Source organism: Mastacembelus armatus, chromosome 16 (genome assembly GCF_900324485.2).
Source record: "Mastacembelus armatus chromosome 16, fMasArm1.2, whole genome shotgun sequence".
NCBI lineage: Eukaryota > Metazoa > Chordata > Actinopteri > Synbranchiformes > Mastacembelidae > Mastacembelus > Mastacembelus armatus.
The window spans coordinates 15,808,281-15,833,987 of NC_046648.1; the positions used below are offsets into that span (position 1 = coordinate 15,808,281).

A 25,707-nucleotide genomic window follows, 5' to 3' on the forward strand; every position below is an offset into this window, starting at 1 on the left:
GACTCCCATATTCTCTGACAATTCCATGGCATTAAAGACAGATTGGTACAGAAAGCACCTTGTCTGAAAGCCAAAAACCAGACTGTGTCTCTCTCTCTCTGGTGTTATAATTTAACTAAATACAAACTGAATGACCAGTTTCACCTTTGGGACTAGTCAACATGGACAAATCAGTTTTGCCAACAAGAGGTACAGACAGAGCTGCTGCTTTGCAGTCTGTATAAAGAACTAGATTCTTTACCAAAATAAAACTCAAACACAATGCTACTCATCTAGTCATTACAGAATAGGCAGAATATCTGTTAATATTGCTATACAAAACCTTGCATAGCCCAGTACACAAGCTCCAGAGACAGAGAATATTTTAAGTTGTACTTTATCATTATCATTATTATCATGGTCATCATCATCAAATTTTAAGGGCACAATGAAGTACATACAGTGAAACAGAAAAGTACAATAAGACTAAATAAAAAGCTAAATCAAAACAAGTGGTCCACCATGTGGAAGACGCAGTAGAAACATTTGTCGAACCTTCCCGGTTTGGCTACATCACTCACATGCGACGTGTAGCTGTTTGTGTTGGTCGCATGAGATACGCGTCATTTCTTCGCGCATCAGTACTTGATTGTTTGTAGCGCCGCATTAAAAAAATCGCACAGCAACAAGAGCGTACAGAGGCCAAACGCTGCGGGTTAAGGTAACCATTCCCAGCGACTAAGGCTGTTTAAATCCTTTGTTTATGGTGCGGGGGACAGTGGTTTGAGAGTGTTATACGGTAGCGGACAATGAAGTGGCTGTGCTTCGGGAAATGGTGCAGTGCCAGTGCGGTGTAACTACCGCAGCTAGCAGGCTGGCTAACGTTAGCAGGAGAAGAATGGTGTTCAGTTGGCTAGCTAACAAATACGACTTTAATAAAAAATTATAAATGTGTCTAACCTATAGCAGCTATAACGTTACAGTTCTTCGTGGTTTCCATTTGACATCCAATTTGTTCTGCGCCGTATTAAAACATTACGGGACACGATGTGTCCGGTATCTGACGGTGCAAACATCCTAACCTTAAATAAAACCAACCAGTTTGGTTTAGTTGAAAGGTCGGAGCTTTCTTCTTTTGTCCCTAATTCCGACTCACTGCACAGGAATAGCAAAGTTTAAAAAACGTTAAACTCAAAGAAAAAAGTTTAACAAAGAAAAATCTAAATGCTTCAATATTTGTGCATCTAACAGCAGCGGTAACTGTCCAGTTTTACAGAAGGAAGATACACTGACTTTATTTAGCAGGTTCATGTTGGACAGCTTCGTTTTCCTGCTCTAGGTTTCATCAGCAAATCGTTTTCACTGTTTATCCAAAGACCGTGACGAGCTCAGACCTAGAGTTAAATGATGAATAGAAAGGACAATACCTCTGTATTTGCTGTTGGACTTTCCAGCTTGATCTCACACTCCATGGCCAAGCATATAATGAATCTGTTATCGTTTTTCCCCATAAACTAATATATTGTTCTAGTTTGAAGGAGCTTGTAGGTGAGCTTGTGAAATCAAAACAAGGACTGCAGCTTTAATCCTCCTCATTCAAAATCATTACCTCTTTTTAAAGCTTGTAATCGAGTGCCTCTCTTTTCACTCACAAATGGTAAATTTATTCAAAGCAATTAGTCCGAGGAATTGTATGTTCCCAGTTCTCGCTTCGTAAAATTTAATTACTGCAATATTTTACGTTGCCTTAATACATACTTTTACATTGTTTTTATATAGCCTATCCTAACGCCACATCTTTTGTGTTCAGCATTTTGTAATGCAGCATGGTGCCTTTGTGAATGTCTGAGTCAAGTTTTACTGGGTTAAATGGAACCGTTCAGTTACACAATTCAGTTGTACTTACCGAAATATAAATCACGTTGTGCGTGTGCATGTCTCTGTATTTTAATGAGTCAATACAGGAATGCTGCAGTAAAGGGTTATGTTTTGGGGTTTTTTTATGCACAGAATGTGTGTGTTAGTATTGTTTTTAACCTTCACTTTATAGTACTCTTATTTTTCCAAGGTGTGGCTGTGATATTTGTACCTTCCAGGGTGGATGACACTACTACCAGTCTGATCGCTATACCTCCGTTTTATTTTTAATGGGAGAATCTGATCTGAGCATGTTTGCGTTGGGCCTCAGAGCGTCATCGTTAAGCGTGAAAATGAATCGACAGATTTAAAAAAAAAAAAAAAAAAAAAGCTACACGTTTATTGCTATTTCACTACTTCACACGGACCAGGTGTATTTTTCTGTCCACCTCTCTAACCTTTGCGCGCACCGATGGGTCACGTGACTCACAACACAAACTTGTCTTTTCTGCAGAAATGAAATCGAAACTTATTTAGTCTGAGTTAGCCACGGTTTCCTTTTCCTTACGCGAGCCATAATGTGGATATATATGGTGTAAGAGGCTGGCAACACGCGTTACAACCTCGCATGCAGCATTTATAAGCGAGCGAGATCACCTGGTGTTTTCACTGTGGATGCCGCAGACTCTGCACCTCGTTCACCCAAAGCGGAAGACTCTGCGCGTTTGACAACACTTCCCGTTGCACGTGTTAAAATATTAGATTGTTCAGCACTTTCTGGTCTACAACCGACTCCGATTCCTACTTTAAGTGTTTACTCTACAATTTTTGTCTGGTAAAGTTAGTGTTAATTGTGTTTTTTGCGAGTTAAGTCATCTGACCAATAGGAATCTCTAGGAGCAGCGACATTAACGTATCCCTCAATTGGACTACTGCAGGTGAGGATTTACCAGCTTTCATTTGTGCAATATTAAGTAAACAAGGGACACAGAGGTCTCTGTGATGGAGGAGGGTGTCACTTTGAACATCAAACTGTACGTCGGTGGTAATTAGCAGTTTCTTGACATGACCACTTAAAGCGTGCACAAGAGCTGATTTATAAATTGTCAGATGACTGGTTTGTACACGATTCTGCCCAGGTTCAAAACAAAGAGGAACATCATTTCAGTGGGTTCTGAAAAACACAGATTTGTTATTTTGGCTGGCAACTGTTTTCTTGCATCAGGGACAAGATGAGTCAGCTCCAGCTGCGTTTGGCCCCAGCGCTGTCGGCCCCTGTTACTGTGATGAACCAACATTATGGTGTGCTCTTAATAATGTGGCAAAGTTCGGGCCTGCTCAACTCTATGTGACAGACCAAGTGATGCTGACTGGGCAAGAGGGTTGAAACCTGACTCAGTATTGGGTGTCTTGTTGTCAGGCTCACTGATATAGACATTATTGAGTGTTGTCAGATATGGCACTTGAGGCTGAATCAATGTTTGTTGTACCATAGAAGGATATTAGAATTCTGAACTATGCTGTTTTACAGGATCTACATTTCACCTTGATAAATATGTATGGTCATGGCTTTACATGTTTTTCAAGGAAGAATTGAACTGAGCTCTACAAAACCTTATCATGTATTGTCAACTAGGACCTGTATGTTTTTTATCTACAATTTGTTCCTTACAGGCTACTCTTTACTTTCTTGTGTCCTTGAATCTGTCTTTTTTTTGCCTGAGTCAGTGTCTCACTTTTCCACCTGCTATGTATCCAGATCTAGGAATATTTTGTAAGGCCAGAAATAAAACAGAATAGTCACAAGAAGGTCTGAATTATTAATCACCATCCTTTCACCATGGGATTAAGTTTCAGTGTGACTGAAAGAGACAGTATGTCACCGTGCAGTATTGTGGCAGACTACCTAGGGTATGATCTGAGGATATACACAGCAACACTGACAGTGTTGGTATATGTCAAAATTTATTCTCTGCACATAATGTTTTTTTTTTCCATAACAGATATTTTGTTGTCTACTGCTGTATACAATATTGCATTTCAAGATCGCAAGATGTGTGTAATAACATCAAAAACTGTATCTTTGGAGTGACTTGTCCAAGGACACTTGAGCAGGTTTAAGGCTTGCCAGCTCGTGTTACTGTCTGGAATTACAGTTTTCTTTCTCTTCTGGCTACTGCCAGTTTGTTGCACCATTCAATAATTTCTGGTATTTAAGTTTTAGTATGTGGGCAGCACGTTGGCTGAGTGGTTAGCACTGTTGCCTCACAGCGAGAAGGACCTGGGTTCGCAACCCGGCCTTTCTGTGTGGAGTTTGCATGTTCTCCCTGTGCTTGCGTGGGTTTACTCCGTGTACTCCGGTTTCCTCCCACAGTCCAAAAACATGCATGTTAAGTTGATCGGTGACTCTAAATTGCCCATAGGAGAGTGTATGTGTGGTTGTTTGTCTCTGTGTGTCGATATGTGGCCCTGCGATGGGCTGATGTCCTGTCCAGGGTGTACCCTTGCCTTCCACCCGAAAGAGAGCTGGGATAGGCTCCAGCAGATCCCTGTGACCCTAGATAAAGGAATAAGTGGGTATAGAAGATGGATGGATGGAAATTTTAGTATGTAATTTTTATTTTTGTGCACCTAACATTTTTATTTGTTTGTATTTTAGGTGCTCTCAGTGTGCAGCTGGCCTCCCCTAACTATATGTGAGGGTCTACTGTTTGTGCTAGGACATACCATCATACAGAAGCTGCACAGCCAGCTGCACCAGCCCCCTTGGCGCTCACCTCCTGCGCTATGAGCAGAGGTAGAGGAGGGCCTTCCAAAGAACACTCTAACAGGCATCCACCAAGCCACCTGGAGAATTACTACAGACCTGGCCTTTCCTCACACTATCCCAGAGCTGGCCCACAACAGAACCCATATTCAAATTACTACAACAGCCCCACCCCTCCTGTTGTGACCATACAGCCCTCAGATCCCTCTACTCTACCAATAGCAAGCCACAGTAAAGAAGCCTCTAAACCTGCAGCTACTAACTACTCAGAAAATCAGAATCACAGTCCCAGTCCTGCTCCCAATTTATTTCAGTACCAACAGATAGAGTTTCTGAGGGGAAACAGCTCTGAGGCTCCTCAGTTCAGAACCAGTCCACGAGGAGGGGTAGTGGCAAACTACAGGTCACCTAGTTCCTCATACCAGCCCCAGTTAGGGTATAGTAGATATCCAAGCCCAAACAGTAGACCTAGGGGCAGAGGCAGATATAACCAGAACCAGAATTTTGTGTATGCACGTGGTGTAGGAGCCCAGCAGGGCCCCCAAGGCCCTCGATACCTGAACCAAAACCAATCACATAGTAAAAACTACAGCCAGTACTCCAACAAAAAATGGTGTACCCAAGCTGACTCTCTGTGTGACAATTTTAAGAGTTTGTCTCTTCGCGACACACCCAAAAGAAAAGAAAGGTTAGACAGACATCACATCACTCTCACTCCTGAAATCCAAGATCAGGTACACAGGGCTTTGGCTGCTCTGAAGCCAAGTGAGAGGATCTCTGCAAAATTGTTAGCAAAAAAGCTTCGTCTGCCCAAAAAAATCATAAACAAGGCCCTCTATTCTTTGGAACGCTCACAGAAAGCATTCAAACAAGGACTCCTGCCTCCCGAGTGGACTATTTACAGAGGACCTCTCATCAGCACTGAAGATCAAAATTCAACAGTACAAAGTTCACCATCGCAACCTCAAACACCTGAAGCCAAGGTTGAGCTAAAAGCAGAAACAGCAGAAAACTGTGAACAAGTGAAAGAAGACGACTCTGATACAGAATCCAGTTCTTCTTACAGCTTTTCTTTAGAGTCATCTGACTCTGAAGAATCCCAGTCACAAGCAAAAGGTCAAAACGAAGAGGAACAACATCACAGCTCCCCTGATCAGGAACATCAGCTTCTCACAATGGCAGACCAGAAGGAGCAAGTTCTGCAGTACCTTTTGGCTTCAAGGGAGGCAACTGCTCTCGTTATAGCTAAAAATCTGGGTCTTAAGAGTGCTAATAAGGTATATCCTACTCTTTCTTCCCTGGAGAAACAGGGTGAAGTCATTAGGAATGGTGAAGTAAACCCCCCTACCTGGGAGCTCTCTGCCCGCCGCAGAGAGAGGATGGAGAGAAGCCTGAAAGCTGCACAGAGCGCCGCAGCTCGGGGATGTCAGATGGAGGAAGAAGCCAGCAGAGGTGAGAAAGGAGGAGGGTCTCTGTTTCTGCCATCACCACCACTATCGCTGATACCAGGTGTCCAGCCACTGCCAGCTCCAGAGCAAATGGTACGTGATGTTTTTGAGTTTTAGTTTATATCTTTTTGTATTTATTTGATGGTATTAATGAAAGCACTTTATGAAAGATATGTTAAACCTGACAATGTAGTCACATAACACCACTGTTCAAATAAAAAAATATCCTGTTGATGTTAATAAGAAATATTACATGTGAATTAAGATTCAAAATGGAATCAGTTTAACTTATATAGATCCACTTCAGTGGCTACCAACAATAATAATACTAATCAGTAATCATAGATCTAAATAATAAAAATACTTCCCTCAAAGTTATAGAACACACCATCTAAAAAGGTTAAAGGAATTCTGGGAAATACATTTGCACTATCAGTCTTCTAATACAGGTTTTTGCACAAAACCTAACATAGGCCTATACATTTCCATAATTTTGAACTTTGACTGTAAAATAGCAAAAGTCTTTTTACTCTATGCAGACAATTGTTTTTATGAATTGCCCCCCAAAATACATTTTTGGTGGTCCAAATGTAAATGTGTTTAAAAGCAATACAAAGAAGGCAATCATCAGTCTCTCACGTCATCTTTTTTACCCCCCATTAATCTTGCACTTCTCTGCTAAATTAATTTTACATTTTTTTTATTCGTAAAGTGAGTTATACTCATTTGGGTCACACACACAATTGACTGGCTTATAGCTTTGTGTGTTCACTAAGGAACCATGTTCATGTTGATTCTTGTAAACTTATTCATAGGCTCTATTAATCCCAGAGTGTACAGCTGTGTAAAATGAAGACCATGAAAGGCAAACAGTCCCTTTTTAATAATTTATTTCTGCCAACATTTATTGTTTTATTCCAGTAAAGTCAGAGACTCCAGTGCCAACTTAATTTTTTTCTTTTCTGGCAGAGCAGCACCTCCTGTGGTTTGCAAGGTAAAAATGCTGTTTTTGTCTCAGCTCTCGCAAAGTGTCAGTGTGACAGTAACATAAATGAAGATGAAAATATTATAAATATAGTGTATGCGTCGATTTATAACATTTGTAGAAGTGCCGAGTGGGTAACTTAATGCGCTGACTATGGATAAGTGACGTTAATGTTAGGCACAACAGCTGCACGACAGCGAATAATCTGAACTAACAAAGCATCGCACTGCTGCTTCTTCTTTTTGCTCTTTTTTCTTTTGGCCGTATTTTTGATGCTGGTCCTCCACTGATCTCTTTGCCCCTTTGATCATAGACTTTCAACTCAGGTGAGGGAGTGCGGGTTCCAGTGCGCTGCTGCTGGGCTGGTAGTGAGAGAATCAGTGATTCGTTCATTTTGACCGGGACAGACCGAGGCTAGGCTACTTTGAGAAACCGTGTGATTAATACCATGAGTCACGAGTCATTAAAATGACTCTCGAGTTTTGAACGATTCGTTCAGGACTCGCACATCACAAAGCCACAGCCTGGACCCTTCTCATCTACTTTTTCACCTTGTATACACTTCTCAAAATCCAGGCAGCCGCTTGTATTCACTCCTACATTTTCGGTTAAGTTTTATGTAATAGTCCGTCTTTGTGTTTGTGGTTCTTCTGTAGGGATCAGTTAGAAATTTAGTTAAGGCTAGTAAACCCATACTTAAGCAGGTCCGACAAACGCACGCAGACAAGTAACCTTACTGTTAGCTGTTTTCGCAGAAAGTGAATAGCGAGTTAATCAGCATGTTTTTGCATCTGTAACGTTGCGTTGGCAAAGGGCTGTGGGCTTTTTTTTGTTTTTTTTTTTAATTGAACCTTTATTTAAGCAGGTACTTACATTGAGACATGAGGTCTCATTCTCATTTAGAGATCTGATAAAACTTGGTGGCCACCTAATGGGGATAAATGGTGGTCATGTGGTAGCTTTTTGTGGCCACTTTGGGCCATGGTTAATGTTGAACCCTGACGTGTATTCAGTCAGGCTTTAATTTCCAAACTGACTTTATTAACCACTTCACCTCTTTTCTGTTCTTTTTTTTTTCAGTCCCATTCCTCTGTTCAGGCCCCTACCTTTACTTCTTGTGAGGAAAAAGAGACCAGCGAAGGACAGTGGACAACAGACGATATCCCAGTATTCCTCAACGCCATTCGGAGAGAGACAGATGCTGAAAAACTGGCAGCAGAGAAAGCCAACGAGATGGGAACTGTTGCTGTGTCACTGGCTGCCCCACCTCCCCAGAACCTGTGGGCTAAGTTACAGGAGGTGAAGCTGAAGAATCCTGTCAGTGGCCTCATGGAGTATGCCCAGTATCTGGGCCACAACTGTGAGTTCCAGCTTCTCGACCAGTCAGGACCCTCCCACGACCCAAGGTTAGTGACACGATCTGTAATCGTGTAATTGGCAGCAGGGATAAATAAATATATCTTTGACCATTGTCTGTGTGTTCATTGCATTTATTCAATCTGTCCATTAATTTAATTTGTTACATTCTAATGGCAAACCTATTGATTTAGAGTAGACATGTCTTAATGAAAGCATAGTTACAACCATTTCACAAGAGCAATCCATAATCCAAGCCATAATTCCAGGTGATCAGTTTAAGTTATTGTGGACTACAGTCAAATTCCAGATAAGTTATTTATAGTCTGATGGCCTTAGGATATGTATTTTTCTTAAACTCCTCTAATTTGATATAAAGTTGTGTGAACCTTCTTCCAGACGGCAGTTTCTGAAGGATGGGGGGGCACCAGATAAGTGCCCTCACTAATGGTGTTCAGTGCTTTTTGTTTAAGACAATTTTTATAAATAGGATATATTGGATTGAATTTTGACCTCCCAAAACAGCGATCACTGTAACTCATCAGCATATTTTCTCTCCCTCTGTCAGATTCCGTATGCAGGTTATGCTCAATGGGAGGCTGTTTCCTGTTGCAGAAGCTTCAAGTAAGAAGGTTGCAAAAAAGGACGCTGCTGCAGCCGCCCTGCGTATTCTGATTGGAGAGATGCAGGGAGGTGCGAGCACAGGGGATGAGGGAAATGCGGCCAGTACTGACCAATTAATAGATCCTCTCCCAGACACCAGTGTAAGTTGTTTAAATTTAAAATAATCACACACCTTGATTTGTAAGTTAGCCTCTTCTACTAATGTCATTATCAAAGTTGAAGTGTGTTTTAAACTAGTGGGAGGCAATTAGCAGCCTGTGGGACAAATATGGCACACCAACAAAAACTTTTGCCTATGAAAAAAAGTTTTCAACTTCAGTTTTGTTTTTTTGGGTTTGTTTTTTTTTTTTTTTTTTTTTTAATTCTTTTTATTTTAACTTTGATTTTTAAAAAAATTGGTATGGGTAAGAATCTAAGTACAAGGCTCATATGAATGAAAACCACTGCCACTCTGCCATATTCATCTAATATCAGGTTTAGTGACCATATCAACTTAATAACACAAATAATCAAATCAGTTTAACTGATGAACAAAAACCACTTTAATTCTAATGCAGTTTTGGTTCCACAGCTTTGTGTCTGCAGAAACATTAGATTTTTGTCTGGCAAACACAAATATGTGGCAGGCACACTTTTTGTTAAGGTCACTGCTGTAGTTTATTGTGTGGATAACCATCCAATTAACAGACCATGATATTTCCTCTTGTGCTGCTTGCCAGGGGTCAGTGGAAAGCACGGGGGGAATGTTTGGATCAGGCAGTACGGAAGGAACAGTGGAGGGACCTCGCCCACCCCTGTCCCGCTCCCTGCCTGGTGGGAAGAATCCAGTGTCTGTCCTGATGGAGTACAGTCAGCGCAGCGGGAACCCCATTGAATTCATCATCACTGGGCAGGCAGGCCCACCACATGATCCACGGTACTGGCTCCTTCACTTCCCTCTGAATATGTCCTTTTGGATTTTGCTCTTCCTCTTACTGCACATTCTTAAATTAAGTTCCTGTGTGGTGCATTTCCTCCTTGGAGAAGCAATTCAAGAGCTATTTCTGTTCAATCTGGCCTCACTGCTATCATCAGCTGACAAAAGACATAGTAGCATCTTTGTCCCTCTGCTCTTTCTGTTTATAATCCACCGCTTTAGGCAGTTGTCTGCTAGGACATACAATAAAAATTACTTTCATCCATTCACTTTCTTTAAATGCATGCATCTGTCTTGATTACTAGTCCAACATAGGCTGTAGCATCACTGTGACTAGCCTGTGACAAATCTGCTGATGTATCTAAATTTGATAAGGAACATGAAATAGTAACTCAGCAAAGTTTTCCATCATCAGAACCAAAATAATTCTTACCTCCTCTCTCTTTCTACCCATTTCCTCCTCTATCTGGTGTTCAGGTTCATGTACAGGGTGAAGGTTGGACAGAACTTGTTCGCAGAGGCCTCAGCTCCAAGCAAGAAGGCAGCCCGACAGCTGGCAGCAGAGGAAGCTGTCAAAGAATTGATGGCTGATGGGAGACTGCAACTCAACAAGGTGAAGAGTGAGAAACAGAATAACTGGAGCTGTTCATTTTTCATATTGCCAAAATGAGTGGAATGACTTTAGAGAAACAACAGATTACTCAAGCAGAAGTAAATGATTCTGTCACTTCTGCCACACTTCCACTTCCTTTGCCCAATACTGTTTAAATCTTTCTAGTTGACCACTTTCTACTCCCATCTTTCTTTTTCAGCCACAGTTGCCCTTGGGCCCTTCGAGTGATGATGACAGTGGTTCTGGGACTGCATGTCCATCTTTGCCCCCTCTGACTGCAGATGAGTTGCGAGCAGCACATGAGGCAGGGGTTGGGGACCTTATCAACCACCTGAACAACAACGCAGTGTCAGGTCTTCTGGAGTACGCCAGAGCCCGGGGCTTTGCTGCTGAGATCCGCCTGGTGGGCCAGTCTGGCCCTCCACATGAGCCCAAGTATGTGTGAGCTGCATAAATACAAATATAAATGTAACATGTACACATTGGATAAGAAAATCTATGTGCTTTTGGAAATGTGTTCTTTGTGTACCTGAGAAAAAAAATCTAATTATTGAAAGTTATGGTACATAAGGAACCTTTGCCTCGTTTTTCTGTTGTTCTTGAAACACTTAACATTCTGTGTCAAAGTGCACAAATAGATGTTTGTGTTTATGGTCCAGCCATGGTGTGCATGGGGTTCTTGGGTCTTAAAGTGAATGAAAGAACCCCAAACCCTCTCAAACCCCCCTCCTGCCTCTCCTGATTAGGTTCACCTACCAAGCTAAGCTGGGTGGACGGTGGTTCCCTCCAGTCTGTGCATCCAACAAGAAGCAGGGAAAACAGGAAGCTGCAGATGCTGCTCTACGGGTTCTAATAGGAGAAGCTGAGAGGGCAGCCCGCACTGGGGAGCTTACCCCAGCTGAGGTACTGGCTTTTCACATTTTCTATCATGAAAACTGAATGTATAATAAAAGAAAGTTCTCTGTTCCAACATAGTGGTAAGGCAAAAAATACTGGGAGGGGAGAAACAACAGAAGCATATCAAGAGATTCGGTTAACCTTCATCATCTGTGCTGAACCATAATAAACATTGGCATGTAATTGACCATCTCACCTCTGCCAAAATAATAACATAAAATGTTCATAAGTACAATCAGAATATCCTGTAATAACTTCAGTTCAAGTGTAGCCATTGTAAAAGAAACTACAAATTGATTCAATTGAGTCTCTCTTTCACAACAACTAAATGATTAAAAGAGTCTTCTCTGTTTTTTTTATCTATAGTTAGGGAGCCTGCCTTAAATATGTTGCTCATGTGAATCAATGAACATTATATCTTCTGGCGCCGCTTGTGATCATGGCAGGCAAGGTCCTTTGCACTCTAGTGTTTTTGTGTGGGGTTTTTTTCTGTTTTCTGCTGCCCCTTTCTGATCATCTACACCAGAGATGAATGTTTGAGCATCAGGGGGAAGACTGTTACAAAAGGTCCTATCACACCTCACACCCCTTTTTTTTAAATTTTTTTTTATTTCTTCCTTTCTTAAAAGTTTAACGTTATTTAGTTCTTGTACACAGAGATAGTTTAGTGAACTGGAGTTAAATTCCTGGTTTGTGGGCACAAATGTGGCCAATAAAACAGATTCTGATTCTAAAGTGTAATATTTATTGGTAGTTTTTTTTTTTTTTTTTTAAGATACGTTTATATACCTAATATTAAATAATCCCTAATTCATTTCTTTTCTGCCCTCCTGCCCTGTATTCTTGCCTTTCTCTAGCTTCCAGTGAGTGGCAGCACTTTGCATGACCAGATAGCAATGTTGAGTCACCAGCGCTTCAACGCCCTGACCACACGTATCCAGCACAGCCTTCTGGGTCGCAAAATTCTGGCCACCATCATCATGAGGAGGGGGGAGGGCCTGGGGACTGTTGTCAGCCTGGGAACTGGTATATCCACCCTTCAGCATATACCCTATCAAACATAGGAGGAGGTTAAAAAGGGAATACAAGGAATTGTGTAGCAACAGAAATAAAAGGGTTGCCATGCTGTTTAGCGTTATAGATTTCTGTGCTCACAGGCATGTGCTGTCAGATAGCTATAACAGAACTAGTTCACTGCAGAATGGAGGGCCTTTGCATTGTTGTGCTCTTTGACATTAAATGTCTCATTTTTGTTTGTTTTTTTTTGTTTTTTCAATTGACAGGGAATCGTTGTGTTAAAGGGGAGGAGCTGAGCCTTAAAGGGGAGACTGTTAATGATTGCCATGCTGAAATCATCTCCAGAAGGGGATTTGTCCGGTAGAAATAGATCTTGCTCTTTTATCGTTTTATCTTTTATCTTTTATCTCTCTCATTTCTAAAAATACCCAACTCTTCTTCCAGACCCAGTCTACAGAACATCATTCATCCATCTAACTTGCCATCTGCTTTCCTCTCAGGTTTCTGTACATTGAGCTGCTAAAGCACTATGACGGCACAGAAGACAGTATATTTGAGCCAGCTGATAAAAACAAACTGCAGATTAAGTCTGACATAACCTTTCACCTCTACATCAGGTATTGTTTTTGTCTTTATTCACCCACCACACATGCTCTTATTTTCCATTCACATCCTTTCTGTGAGTCAGATACACCGCTGTTTCATGTTTAGTATGTCGTAACAATATCTTATGTCTCTTTTTATATCCATAGCACAGCACCGTGTGGAGATGGGGCTCTGTTTGATAAGTCCTGCAGTGAGGCAGGGGATGAAGTCCGTGGCCACCAGCCCCTGTTTGAAAATGCTAAGCAGGGCAAGCTTCGAACCAAAGTTGAGAACGGTGAGAGATGAAAGTCAGACCCTGTCCTCACAAATGCTGTACCAGTTTTCACCATCAGTGCATAGAAGAAAAGAATTTGTCATCCTTGTCTGTAAGCAAGAGCTGTAAGCCTTTTCATAAGTGTTTTGTTGTTTGCACCAGGTGAGGGCACCATCCCAGTGGAGTCAAGTGCAATTGTGCCCACCTGGGATGGAATCCAGCATGGTGAGAGGCTGCGAACCATGAGCTGCAGTGATAAAATCCTGCGCTGGAACGTGCTGGGCCTGCAGGGGGCGTTGCTCTCCCATTTCCTGCATCCCATCTATCTAAAGTCTATCACACTTGGTAAAATATGCTGTTCAATTGTCATTGTCATAGCCAGGTGGACAACAAATTATTTGACAAACACTGAAGTTACCATTAGTAAAGTGGAATTAATTTCTGTTTTTCTACTGTTTCCTGTGTAAAATTTTATTTACAATTCGTCTTTTCTGTTTTGATCTGTTAGGATATCTGTATAGCCACGGTCATTTGACACGTGCTGTTTGCTGTCGGCTGGCCAGAGACGGCGATACATTCGCCCAGAATCTCCCTCCTCCCTTTATACTCAACCACCCTGAGGTAACCACACACGACTTGGGCAATGTCTCATATAGACATTAATCAGGAATATTGAGATCATTTTAACTAAGTTCATCAGTTAAGCTGCCAGTACTCCTATATGGACATGTACAACAAATTCTTTGTCGCTTTCCTTTTGTAAATTTGATCCATCCAGCAATTGGTCACAATCACACACAAACACAGTAGTTGGCTGTTAGATGCTGTTTAGCTTGTTCATTGTTTTAGCTTAATACTGTTACTTGGCTTTAACCTTTTAGTCACCCACGGAGCGGATCCGCTCTGTATGTGTATGTTTATAGTTTGTCAAAAAAAGATCGTCGAAAAATGTGGATATAATATAATACATTTTATGTCTAATAAAACCTTAAAGTCTCACGATTAAAATGGCATAAAGCAATTTAGGATCGAATAATCACAGCGACTACAGTTTCTTAATTCATACATCAGTGAAACTGATTGAAACTACCACCCCATCTGCACAGAATGTAATGCAACCATAATACTGACACATGAGTTACACAACTAATTTTACATGCTCTGTTTGCAACTGCTGAGTCACACTGAAGGGCTAAATCGGCCTGAATGAACAGAAATATGCTCTCCTCCCCCTCCCTTCTCTCCATCACCACCTGGCTCGACTGCAGGTAGGCAGGGTGAGCGTGTACGACTCCACACGTCACACAGGCAAGACCAAGGAGTCCAGTGTGAACTGGAGTCTTCCAGACCAGCATAATGTAGAGGTGCTGGATGGGACCAAAGGCAAACTAGATGGGTATGTAGTATTCAGTCTCCCCAAGGAAAGACTGTCACTCTTATTTTTATATGATTTATCAATATTTCAGACTATTTGTATAGTTTTGTTATTGTGCACTTAATTTTGTGAACAGCTTAAGGAATGCTGTGCTGCTATGTGTCAACTTACAACCAATTTAAGTGGGTCATTGTATGAACAGAGGTTTTACATTTAACTAGTTGTTATTCAGTATGTCTGTAAATTACCTTCCAGAAATGTGATTTAGTGTTTTCACGAGGTATTAATCATCATCATACTGGTCGAATGCCATCATTGGAATTTGTTTCAGGAGGGATTAGTTGTCAAGATCTCACTCAGTATTCAGTTAGGGTTAGTCCTGTGCATCCAAATAATTATACACTCTATGGTTAGAAATATGTAATGTGGCAAACTATGTGCAACACACACTGAACACTCCTTGGTAGCATTTTTGTTTTGGATAACCACAAGCGCTCTTTTTCTGAAATAAATTTAATTTTAATTAAGCTGCTCAATAACCTGAGTAGCAGGCAGTGAATGAAACTAAATAGGGAACACTGCATAATCAGAGGAAAAACTGTCACCTTCTCCTGCTGGACAATCTAGGATGGTTTCCATGTCTGTCCCACTTTTTAATGAACACTTAACTAAATAGTCCTCTAATATCTTCCCTGTAGGAACAAAGTGGGTGTGTCCCGCGTGTCCAAGTCCAATCTGTTCTGTCTGTTCCGCTCTCTGTGCCAGCGGTGCGGCCGCACTGATCTACTGTCCCTGCCCTCCTACGCACAGGCCAAGATGTCAGCCTTGTCCTTCCAGCTAGCTAAGCAGCAATTCTTCCAGGCTCTCAGTGTCCACGGTTATGGCTCCTGGATTGGCAAACCGTTAGAAGAGAAGAGCTTTGAGGCAGGGGAGGAAATGGGGAGCAATGGAGCAAACATACCAGTGGGATATGGCAGCAGTAGAAATGGGGGACCGGTGATACACTAACAAGAGGAGGCATAGAACAGCACAGGGTGCATTATTAAGTGTGCAATCTAAATATGCCCACTTAATAATGCCTTGTTGAGGGGAGAAAAGCACAAAGCATGAACATATTGAAAGTGTGGCTGTGAAGAAAGAAATGGACAATCAAAGCGTAGCCAGTGGCCCGAACTGTACCTGCTGATTGAACATGGTTAAAGGCTGCAGAGGGTGAGTGATCAAAAGGAACAGAATTCACAGGAAGATGGTACAGGAGTGGAGTCAACTCAGACAGATTGAAGGGGGGATGAGGGGCTGTACAATGTAAACTCCTCATGAGTAACGAAGTAGTTTGAAATCAGTGAACCACCTCCCACACCAAACAATGCTACAAAACTGTGTTAGCTTAAAAGACATTCACTGTTTTCAGGATTTTGTTTATAACCATATATTAGTTTCCAATTGTAATTTTACTTTTTCCTTACAATGGTTACATTTGTCATCATCATTTATCCACTGTTGTACTTGGTATGTAAAGTCAGTTTTTTCAGGTTCTTTGATTATTGCAGTTGCATTTTGGACCCAGATGACTGGACCTCTTTAGACTGCTCTTTGTCAATTTTTTACATGAGAGGTGGCAAGTAATGCCAGCTGGCATTCAACCTAACACAACCCTTCCACTGTAGTAATGTTTGTAACTGTGATCAAGATAATTAAGGTTAAATTTAAACCTCTGTCAGGAAGTGCTTATCTTTTCTGCTGCCTATGTTTTACTTCAGACATAAGCATCTGTTTTTAGGACAGCCGGCAGAAACAATGGCATGCTCCCAGAAGCAACCTTGATTATTATTTTTTTAAATTGCACTCACCCTAGTTAATGTCATTAACGCCCAGTACAGTCCCAGCTCTCAGCGCACCTTTAGAGCAATATTAATGCAGTCTTTCCTTGTCCAGTGTTTGACACTGTAGCTTCTGTACTTACTCTAAAGATTTCAGATAGGCCCCTTTAAGAGTTGTCCCAGCTCTGAAATTTAAACCTGCTGTATACCCTCAGCTGTCCCCCCCTATCCACATTGTTGTTGCCATGATTACTACAGCATAGGTCAGTGCACCTTTCTGATCAGTCCCATGTTTCCCCCATGTTTTGTGCTTTTATAAAGAATTCATGATGTCAAGACATCTAAGAAGTAATTGTTCTTATTGCTTGTGTTTGTATATGTTTTTTTTTTTTCTGTCAGTACAGCCATCAGTAGCTGGTCATGTTAGCAGGTCTTGGGAAGTTCCTACTGTCCTCCCAACACCGTACAGTCTGCATTGTTTTTTTACACCTCAATAGGAAAAGGCTTTTGAGGGTGTTTCGCATGTCCAGTTCTTGTGGACAGCTAGGTGAGGACTGTTCTTGCTTTGATTACAAGTAGATTGATGATGCAATATATACATCAGGTATATACAAATACATGACCACACAGATATACAGTGGGATCTAAAAGCCTGAGTCCAGTTTCAGAATTTTAGTTAAATTCTAGTTAAAAAGGTTTAGCTAAGTTATATTACACAATGTTTTTTATTTCTTTAAAGCAGTATGTAAAAAATATATATATATTTACAGAACGTTTTTCTGTCTCTACTGTGCCCACTATTTCCATTAGCTGCTGCGCTTGGACAGTGCTGTGTAGAAAAACTTTTTTATTTTTTTTTATTTTCTGGTAGTACTTGAGGACCGTAAAACAGCATGTCAGCACACAGTTCACATTTTATAGCAGTTCATTATCAAATACAAATACTAGCCCTGGGAATGAAAACTGAACATTATCACCTTCATGACGGGAAAGATTATTGCAGGAATGTTGAATTAGACTGGATTAGTTTTAGTTTGGTGGAACTAATTAATTGCCAACTAGCAGAAAAAGAGCAGAATATATAATTTCTTTGCAGTACATCATACATTTCTTTAAAAATTACATTAGCTCTAAATTAATCTGAATTGAAGTGTCAAAAGGAAATGATTTTAGTTTTTAATTGCGCAACTTGGTATTGACTCAGACTTTTATACCCCATTGTATGCAAAAATGGACGTTTGAGTATAATACTGTATATATGGCTGTGTGTGTATGTAAATGTATAGCTTTAATGTATCGTGTATATTTTTTAATCATCTACAGTTCATTTTTTTATGAGGTTTTCTGACATTCATCACAACAAAAAACGCTGTTTTTTTTTTTTTTTTTTTTTTTACACTTGAAGTTTTGAAAAAATTAAAAAAGTTTCAAGTTTTCAGTGGAGTGATGTGTTTATGATATTTTCTCCTTCTGTTATATTGTCCTTTGTTTTTGTTTATCACCTGCTGCTCTCCCCAGAGAAGTTCTTTCATCACCTGGGGGTTGAGTTGTCTTAATGGTACTGGGCTTTGAAATGTCTGGGGGATTGCAGATATGTATTGTCTCAGACTTGCTGTACTGACAATGTGTAGCGACTCCTCTCGCCTCTGGTTCTGACTCTTCATCCATGACAAAGGTTTGGATTAAACCCATGTAGCAGTGACTTTTTAGCTAGACGTTTTGAGTTAAAGCAGGGACTTCTCTCCTCAGGGTGGCAATTAGATTCAGCCTGGCTCAAAATAGCTGCAGAGCTGATTGCAATGCTACAAAGGATCAGCAGGTGGAAACATGTCCACACCTTAGTGTTGGGGAGTACTGTGCATGTGTGTATATGAGAGGCTAAATGATATCATCCCAGGATACCTGATGTTCACAGTGGATGCAAGACAGATTTTATCAACACGATGTTAGAATATATGTAAGAACCCTACATGCTTCTATAGGCTTATGTTTTGGTTGTCATGCATCGTCCTTTTATTTTCAGATTGTGTTATGAGATGAGGACATTTTGGCCAGCTTAAACCTTTTCAGTTGACTATTTTACATTTATAACATTTACTAAAACAAAATGCAAAATGTTAGGAAGCTGTGAGAAGTATAATCAGGACCAAAACATAAAAGGGAATATTATGAAAGTTCAAATGTGTCTATTTTTTTGTGTATACTATGAAAGGTTTTTATGTGCTGTAATACCATGATACAAGATTGTACTGATACCCCACACTGTTTAGCATTGTCTTAATGCAATGCAAAAGTACTCTAAACTATTGAACAAGGCATTTAGAGCCATTGCTTGGTGTGCTGTCTCTCTGGGATCTAGTGATATTCAGTATCTTAATTCTGAATCTGTAGAGTGTAGCATTAGCTCTGATCTCCAGCATCATTTGTTTCTGCCAAGGGACAGGACCGGATGGCAGCAGTATTGCCAGCCAATCAGTGTAGTGATTCATAAATAGTTTTATTATTAATCCCCCATCAGTCTGTTTCATTAGAAAAGGGTGCAAACGAAAAAATCAAAGAAACTACTCATGCATGTACTCATACATGCATGTGGTCTGTAGTGTGGTTATGTTTCAAACAGAAACTCTCCCCATCAAGTTGGATTCATGCTGTTTCTCCGGTTAAGTATCTGGATAGTGGGAGGGCAGGCCTAATGACAGAGGGAGAGGAGTAAAGCACGATGAAGGGGAGGATGGATGAGGGGAACAGAACTGCATGGAGTGAAATATTAGTTCAGACCAAAGGGCTTAAACAAGCCAATCGATGCTCTCGAATGGAAATAAATGAGAAAGGGGAAGGAGGGAATAGATGCAGGCTAAGTGGGGAGAGGAATGTTTTAGAAACTAAGTCAAAAAACACAAGAGCATAAGAACCTGTGAAGTAGCATTCTGCAAAGGGGCAAGCAGAGGGAAGGAACCTCAGGTCTTTGGAACCTCAGAGGAAAAGGGGAGACCTGGATATGTCCATGGTGTAGTCTCAGTTTCTTTCTAATTTTGCACCATTGTGTTGGTTATTGTATAAAAATGACAAAGTTGTACTGCCATTTGATTGGCCTTGGCACAATATATGCAGCACAATAATAGTACCAACTGCTTAAACTGGCAATGCACTTCTGCATTACGAATCATAAACCAGGGTGCAACTATTTTTTTGTGAAATTGGTCATTGAATACATATATAGTACATAGTAGGATTGTACTTACATAATTCCATGACATTAAAAGCATGCATTGCTACTTGTACATCCGCATACACTGTGTGTATAACTGTATAGAATCTGATCAACTGATCCATACAGAGCTGCACCAGTTGTGTTATCTCTTGGCTTCTATTTTAAGATTTTGTGCATATGGATTTGGAGGGTCTAGATCTGTGAATTGTAATGCTTTATAAAGGCCATCACATGTCAGTAGTGCAGGGTTAGGTTGAATATTGCATATGTACTAACATCATTGTCATGGTTGGTTAGTTCATCATTTTGCCCCTGACTGAAATGTCAATAATGATTGTGGTAATTATTGTTATGAAATTTTGTACAAACATTTTTGGTCTCCATGGGACGACTCCCACTGAACCACTTTGCTGAACCACTGACTTTTCCTCTTTTCCTCTAGTGCCACCAGCATGTTGACCTAGTTGGTTTTTCACTAGAATATCTCTGTTGCCCAGATATTCTTGGTGCCCTCGGAATAATGTTGCACCTTTTCATATTGCACTATCATCAAGTTAAAATTTTATTTGCCGCCCAATACTAAACTAATGACATTCCCCTGAGCCTCAGCTGTAGTTTGAGTTTAGTGCTAGGTAGCAAATGTTAGCACACTAATATGCTAAACTAATGATAAACATTTTAATCCTGCATACCCTCACCATGTTAGAATTTAGTACAAAGCATCACTGACCCTGGATACGGCCTTGCAGGGCTTCTAGGACCCCTGTAGTCTTGTTAGATGTTGGCAGGCGACCTATTTGACTTTTCATCCCATGGGTGACAATGAATTGATTCTGTTCAATGGCTTTAACCAATAAACAAAATGATTCTCTTGTTCTGCAGCTACAATATAGTGAGAAGCATAGTTTTTTAGTCAATATAAATAGGAAGTCCTATATAACCTCAGAACTCTGGAAACAGTGAACATCTACAGTTTCATCTCAACTGAACAATCTTACTTTGCTGCTGAGCTCCACTGTTTTCCAATTAAGCAAAACCAATAAATTTAGTTGTGTAACAGTAATAAGTGCATGGGACCTGCTGTTTTTATCACTGGTGCATTTTAAAAATAATTTAATATTTTTTATGTTGTGAATAACTTTTTAACTACAACAAACAACTGAAGCCAGTTATTTAGATTTATGTTAAATCTGATTGATGGAAGGTATGTTAGCATTTAAAGCTTTCTTTCTATTATTTCCTTAATTTCCATCATTTCATTGGATAGCTAACTCCGCTAATGGTATTGTCGCCCTTAGTAGCACAAGATTAGTAATTTAAGTACCATAAAACTATGTAAATACAGTGATATGCTACTTTGCTCAGTACCATGATAGTAAGGTCCCTTAGATATAATAATACCGGCTTGTACTGCATGGTGGTACTTTTTGAAGTGTCTAAAAAAGTCAAAAGTCAAGGGAATCAGGCAGTGTCATTTAGCTGAGACAGAGACAGCTGAGTCAGGAAAAATGCAGTCATCTCACAAACAAACACCAACCCTGCATAAACCTCAGTATCATGCTGACACCTTGAAACTGCAGTTACCTCCTCAACTCATTTAACACCTCTAAAAATTTGTATCAGGACAGCTGCACACACTTCCTGGCATACTTAGTCTACTGCCTCTTCAATCAAAGGTGAGGCACAGCATACAATACAGCACTCATTTTTCAACAGGCTTGAGACTTTGACTCCCTTGTACCTACGCAATAAAAATTAAAATTTTACACTGCCACTCAGAAGTATGAGGGCACAATTTTGTGTTACCGCCCTGTCGTCAACAATTATCACTGACCTTACTCTTTACCTGAAGAGAGTGTGGTGTTAGCTTGAGTGGTGAGGAGGGAAACACAAGCCGTTTAATGCAGTCAATCAGTCATAAGATTCAGAAGAGTAAAGTGAAGTATGAATCCAAATATCTGAATTGCTGTCTGCACCTCATATTTGCTAAGGGATTCCAAGTAGACCGGGTGTAGCGCTCAATAATGGTTGTTTGGGGACCAATCGGCAAATAACAGACAAGATTTAGAATGGGGATGTGGAGCGCCGTGATAGTCTAAGGATTTTACTGTGCAAACAGTAAGATTCCGATGAGACTGACCAAGGATCTTTGTTGTATCCCATTTCTCGCTCGCCTGTTATCTCCCTACTGTCAAATCTGTAATAAAGGCATAAAAACAGCATGAACGTACTTCAAAGTGAAAAACTGGCCATAATAAAGGCATAAAAAAAAGTTCAAAATACTTTTAAAAAAAATATAGCTATATTCATGAAAAACAGCCACATAAAACAGGAACAAGCATAAATGCAGCTGACGTAGCTGTACAGGTTCTTGTAGGCCATGCTAACTGCTTCTAGCAATCACTACCACATCTTGTATTCCCAAAGAAAATTGCACTGGGGAACAGAAACTTCTCATGCTACTGATTGGTTATGGCAAAAATATATAACAATATAATAATATATAATAAGAATAATAATAGGATTAGGGTTGTCAGCATCCCTGGCCATGTGAAAAAAGTGAATGACCTAGTGTGTGCCTGGTTGGAGAGGTGAGGACGTATTATGTAAACTGAGTGGTGCTACTTGGCACGAAGGTATAGCAGCTCATCAATCTCAGTGCTAGAGGACTTTAGGGGCTCCGAGATGAGGCAGACAGTCCACTCTCAAACCTCAAAGCCACCAATGAAGTCTAGCATGGGGGGGAAAACATAACCCTCAATAATGAAGTGACAGGAAAAGTGGGTATGAGTTGAAATCTGACTGTGTCAGTGATCTGCTGACTAGTGTTCTTTAGTCAGCAGACAGCTGACACACAAATCGAGTACATCAACATCACCACAGCATACAGTACACTTTGATATTATGCTGACACTGTGAAACCATAGTTAGCCTCTGAACTCTTCAGACATTTCCAAATGTTTTCCAACACGACAGGTGCACACACTTGTGGGCAGCACATTTAAACAACTGGCTCTCCAGTCGGGGGTGGTGTTGTCCATGTGATATCTCATACCTTATAAAAGCCTCTCATGGAACACTGAGTATTCTGTTGGTGTTTGACACAATTTCTGCCAAACATAGCATCTAATAAAGCTGTGTCAATACACAGTGTGTTTGTGCTTGCATGTGTGTTAGTCCTTTCATTAAAAGGGCACATTTGTTTAGATGTGAGACGTTCTGCACTGCTTGCTCGCTGCTTTCATGGGAGTGTGGACACGCGCACACAAACACACAGACACACACCCCATGCTATCTCCTCCTTTGTATCTTTACCCCCTGTAGTCTCCTGTTCTCTGTATTTGATTAGTCTCTCTCAGGCAGTCAGATCAGAGTGCTGTTTGCTGTGCACAGATCTATCTGCATACAACAGTCGGTTTTAGGCTGTGGGTTAGCCCGCACAGCTTCTAGTCTCCTAATGCAATCTAAGCCATTAGGATACAATGGAGCTGATGTAGGACAACGATTAGAGTGTGTCTGATACAGAGGGGCCAGCCCAGCAGTCTATTAAAAAGAGATATGCAGCTGTGCAATTCACTTACTCATCACTTCTCTGACATTTATCATAAACAACAGGATTGTGTTTTGAAGAAAGTGAAAAGTCATCTTCTCTGATTCCTTTTCTTTATTGAAACCTTACAGTAAAAATAAAGAGTTGGTTCTATTCCACCACCTACTAAATTAAAATTCAGCTTATGTGTTGATGCATTAGTAATGTTGACGAGGATATGTATTATCAAGTAACAATTTGAAAGCGGGGCATTCTGCATAATGCGCATTATTACTTATTATTACTACAGACCTGGTCCATACTGCCTTGTCCATGTTTAAACTTGGTAGAAGACAAGAACGGCAGACAGATCACATCGAGCTAGAACTTATCTGTATACTACAGCGTTGGCATAGCAACTGGCATCCTACTTTGTTATTCCTCTTCATGTTGTATTATTCATTTTGCCATTCACATATTTCTCCCACCATACATGTGACACATTCTGCGAGGCAAGGATGAACCTTTTCATTCAAATAGCCCATCATTTCTCCTCTCTGTCACTTCCCTCCTCTTTCATTGCTCCAGACTCTCCATCTTTGTCTGCTGACCCCTGACCTTTGTCGACAATATTAAGACTTGTGAAAGACATAAAGCAGCTAATGTCATGCTGGGCCTCTAGAAGCCTTTTCTTCACATTTATCCATTTTCCCCATTATATTGTGTTTGTCAAATGTCTTTCTCTTGTGTTTTATTGAAAAAGCAGCTAAACCCATATATAATATAACCCATAATATAACTTGGCTAAGCAACATGAACATTTAGCCAAGATTATCCAAAGTTAGGTGAGCCTTCTAATTTGAGTGGACACAAAGAATAGGAGAAATATACAAACTGTCTAGGTAATTTCAAAACCTCATGAACTAACCCTCCATATGCATAATTAAATGCATTAATTTTACACTATTGAATTTGAATAGATTTAAAGCTGATCCCAGATTAAACTAAATTAAACTAAATTAAACCATCAGAGATCAGAAAGTGTCTGGTGCCTCAAGGCCTGCAAGTTTAAATAGGATAATGTCTGATGGATGATTGTAACTATGGATTTCATTCCTAGTAGAGAAACCAATTTATAATTCAGACTCTATGGAGTCTATAGGCTACAGGATAATCCTACGTAATTATCTGATTCCTTAATTGGATGAGTGCAGATGTGGAATTGATGATTAGACTGTTACCTTTTCACAGGTCAGCCTCTCCTGTGATAATGAAACCTGACAGATATCAACAAAGCAAATCATATGTTGGGGAGGATATTTCCATATATTTATACCTCACCAGCCATATGCCAGTGCCTTACACAGTTAGCTAATAGCAAAGACAGACAGCATTTTGTGTATTTTTTACTTTTTGACATAACAGACGTGGTCCATACTGCTTACCTTATTAGATTGGAGAGTTTGGAGACAACAAACATACAATGTAATTTAGAAAATGTCTGTGTTGGTGAATGGTGGTGAATTTACAAGAATATAAAGGCTTTGATCTGTGATCGTACAGACCTGACTTCTGAATTTATGGCCTGTTGAAGCCTGGTCCTACCATCATTGACACATCATGTTTCTGCCCAGGGCAGAAACAACACATTAGCCTAGTGTGTGTTTTTCCCTCTCATGAGGAAGGAACATGTGCAGAACATTTAGAGAACACAAAACAAAAATACACAAACAAAAATATGAATGCATCTTTTATTGACAGTAGACTAAACATAAAGTAGGAGGTCACCATCTTTTTATCTGTCATAAATGATGGACTGTTGTCTGTCTGTCTTATTGGCTAACAGGGTGAATAAGGCATTGACATATGACTGGTGTTGTGTAAATATGTGGAATCATCCTTCACAATATAATTTGCTTTGTTGATGTCTGTCAGGTTGCATAATCCCAGAATAGGCTGAGCTGTAATAAGGAAACCCTCTAATCTGTTTCCACACAATTCCACGGCTGTGCACATCATAGGCTTTAGACTCAATACCATTTAATTTTTAAACTGATTGGTCAACTGGGAATGCAAACCGCTGTTACACCCACCCATCAGACGTTTACTTTGACTCTTCAATATTTCCCTTACAGATGCACTAAAAAAGAAATAAAAACATGAATATATTATAGTTGAAGGTCAGGGGGTTAGGATGCCTTCTGAATGGGTCAATCTGACCATAAGTAAGAAAAGTGTGCAGGTGTTTGAAGGAGCACAGAAACACACGGTTTCCCACACTTCCCTCTGCCTCTCGGGTTCCAGATCCTTTAAATATTATTATTATTATTATTGTTGTTGTTGTTATTAGTAGTAGTAGTATTACATTTTACCTTTACAATTATGTTACAATTATTCTCTGAATGCCTGGATGATGGCCTCTTCCACCGTTCATAACGTGTAACAGGTGCCATA

At 40.3% G+C, this 25,707-nt stretch overlaps 1 protein-coding gene across 2 annotated transcripts; it reads left to right on the top strand.

The window, feature by feature from the left end:
- Positions 1-581: 581 nt before the first annotated feature.
- adar (adenosine deaminase RNA specific) lies at positions 582-17,902 on the top strand. Of its 2 annotated transcripts, none has more exons than XM_026316975.1 (16): positions 582-700; positions 4,496-6,144; positions 8,117-8,442; positions 8,961-9,156; positions 9,736-9,932; positions 10,410-10,545; positions 10,745-10,980; positions 11,292-11,448; positions 12,300-12,468; positions 12,726-12,819; positions 12,960-13,076; positions 13,212-13,339; positions 13,481-13,663; positions 13,827-13,939; positions 14,587-14,714; positions 15,392-17,902. In XM_026316975.1, exons 2-16 carry the CDS (start codon positions 4,624-4,626, stop codon positions 15,699-15,701), a joined length of 4,011 nt encoding a protein of 1,336 aa, XP_026172760.1. In that variant the 5' UTR covers positions 582-700; positions 4,496-4,623; the 3' UTR covers positions 15,702-17,902. The 2 variants fall into 2 exon arrangements, with proteins under 2 accessions (XP_026172760.1, XP_026172761.1); XM_026316976.2 differs by lacking the exon at positions 582-700 and adding an exon at positions 2,374-2,774.
- Positions 17,903-25,707: the final 7,805 nt, after the last annotated feature.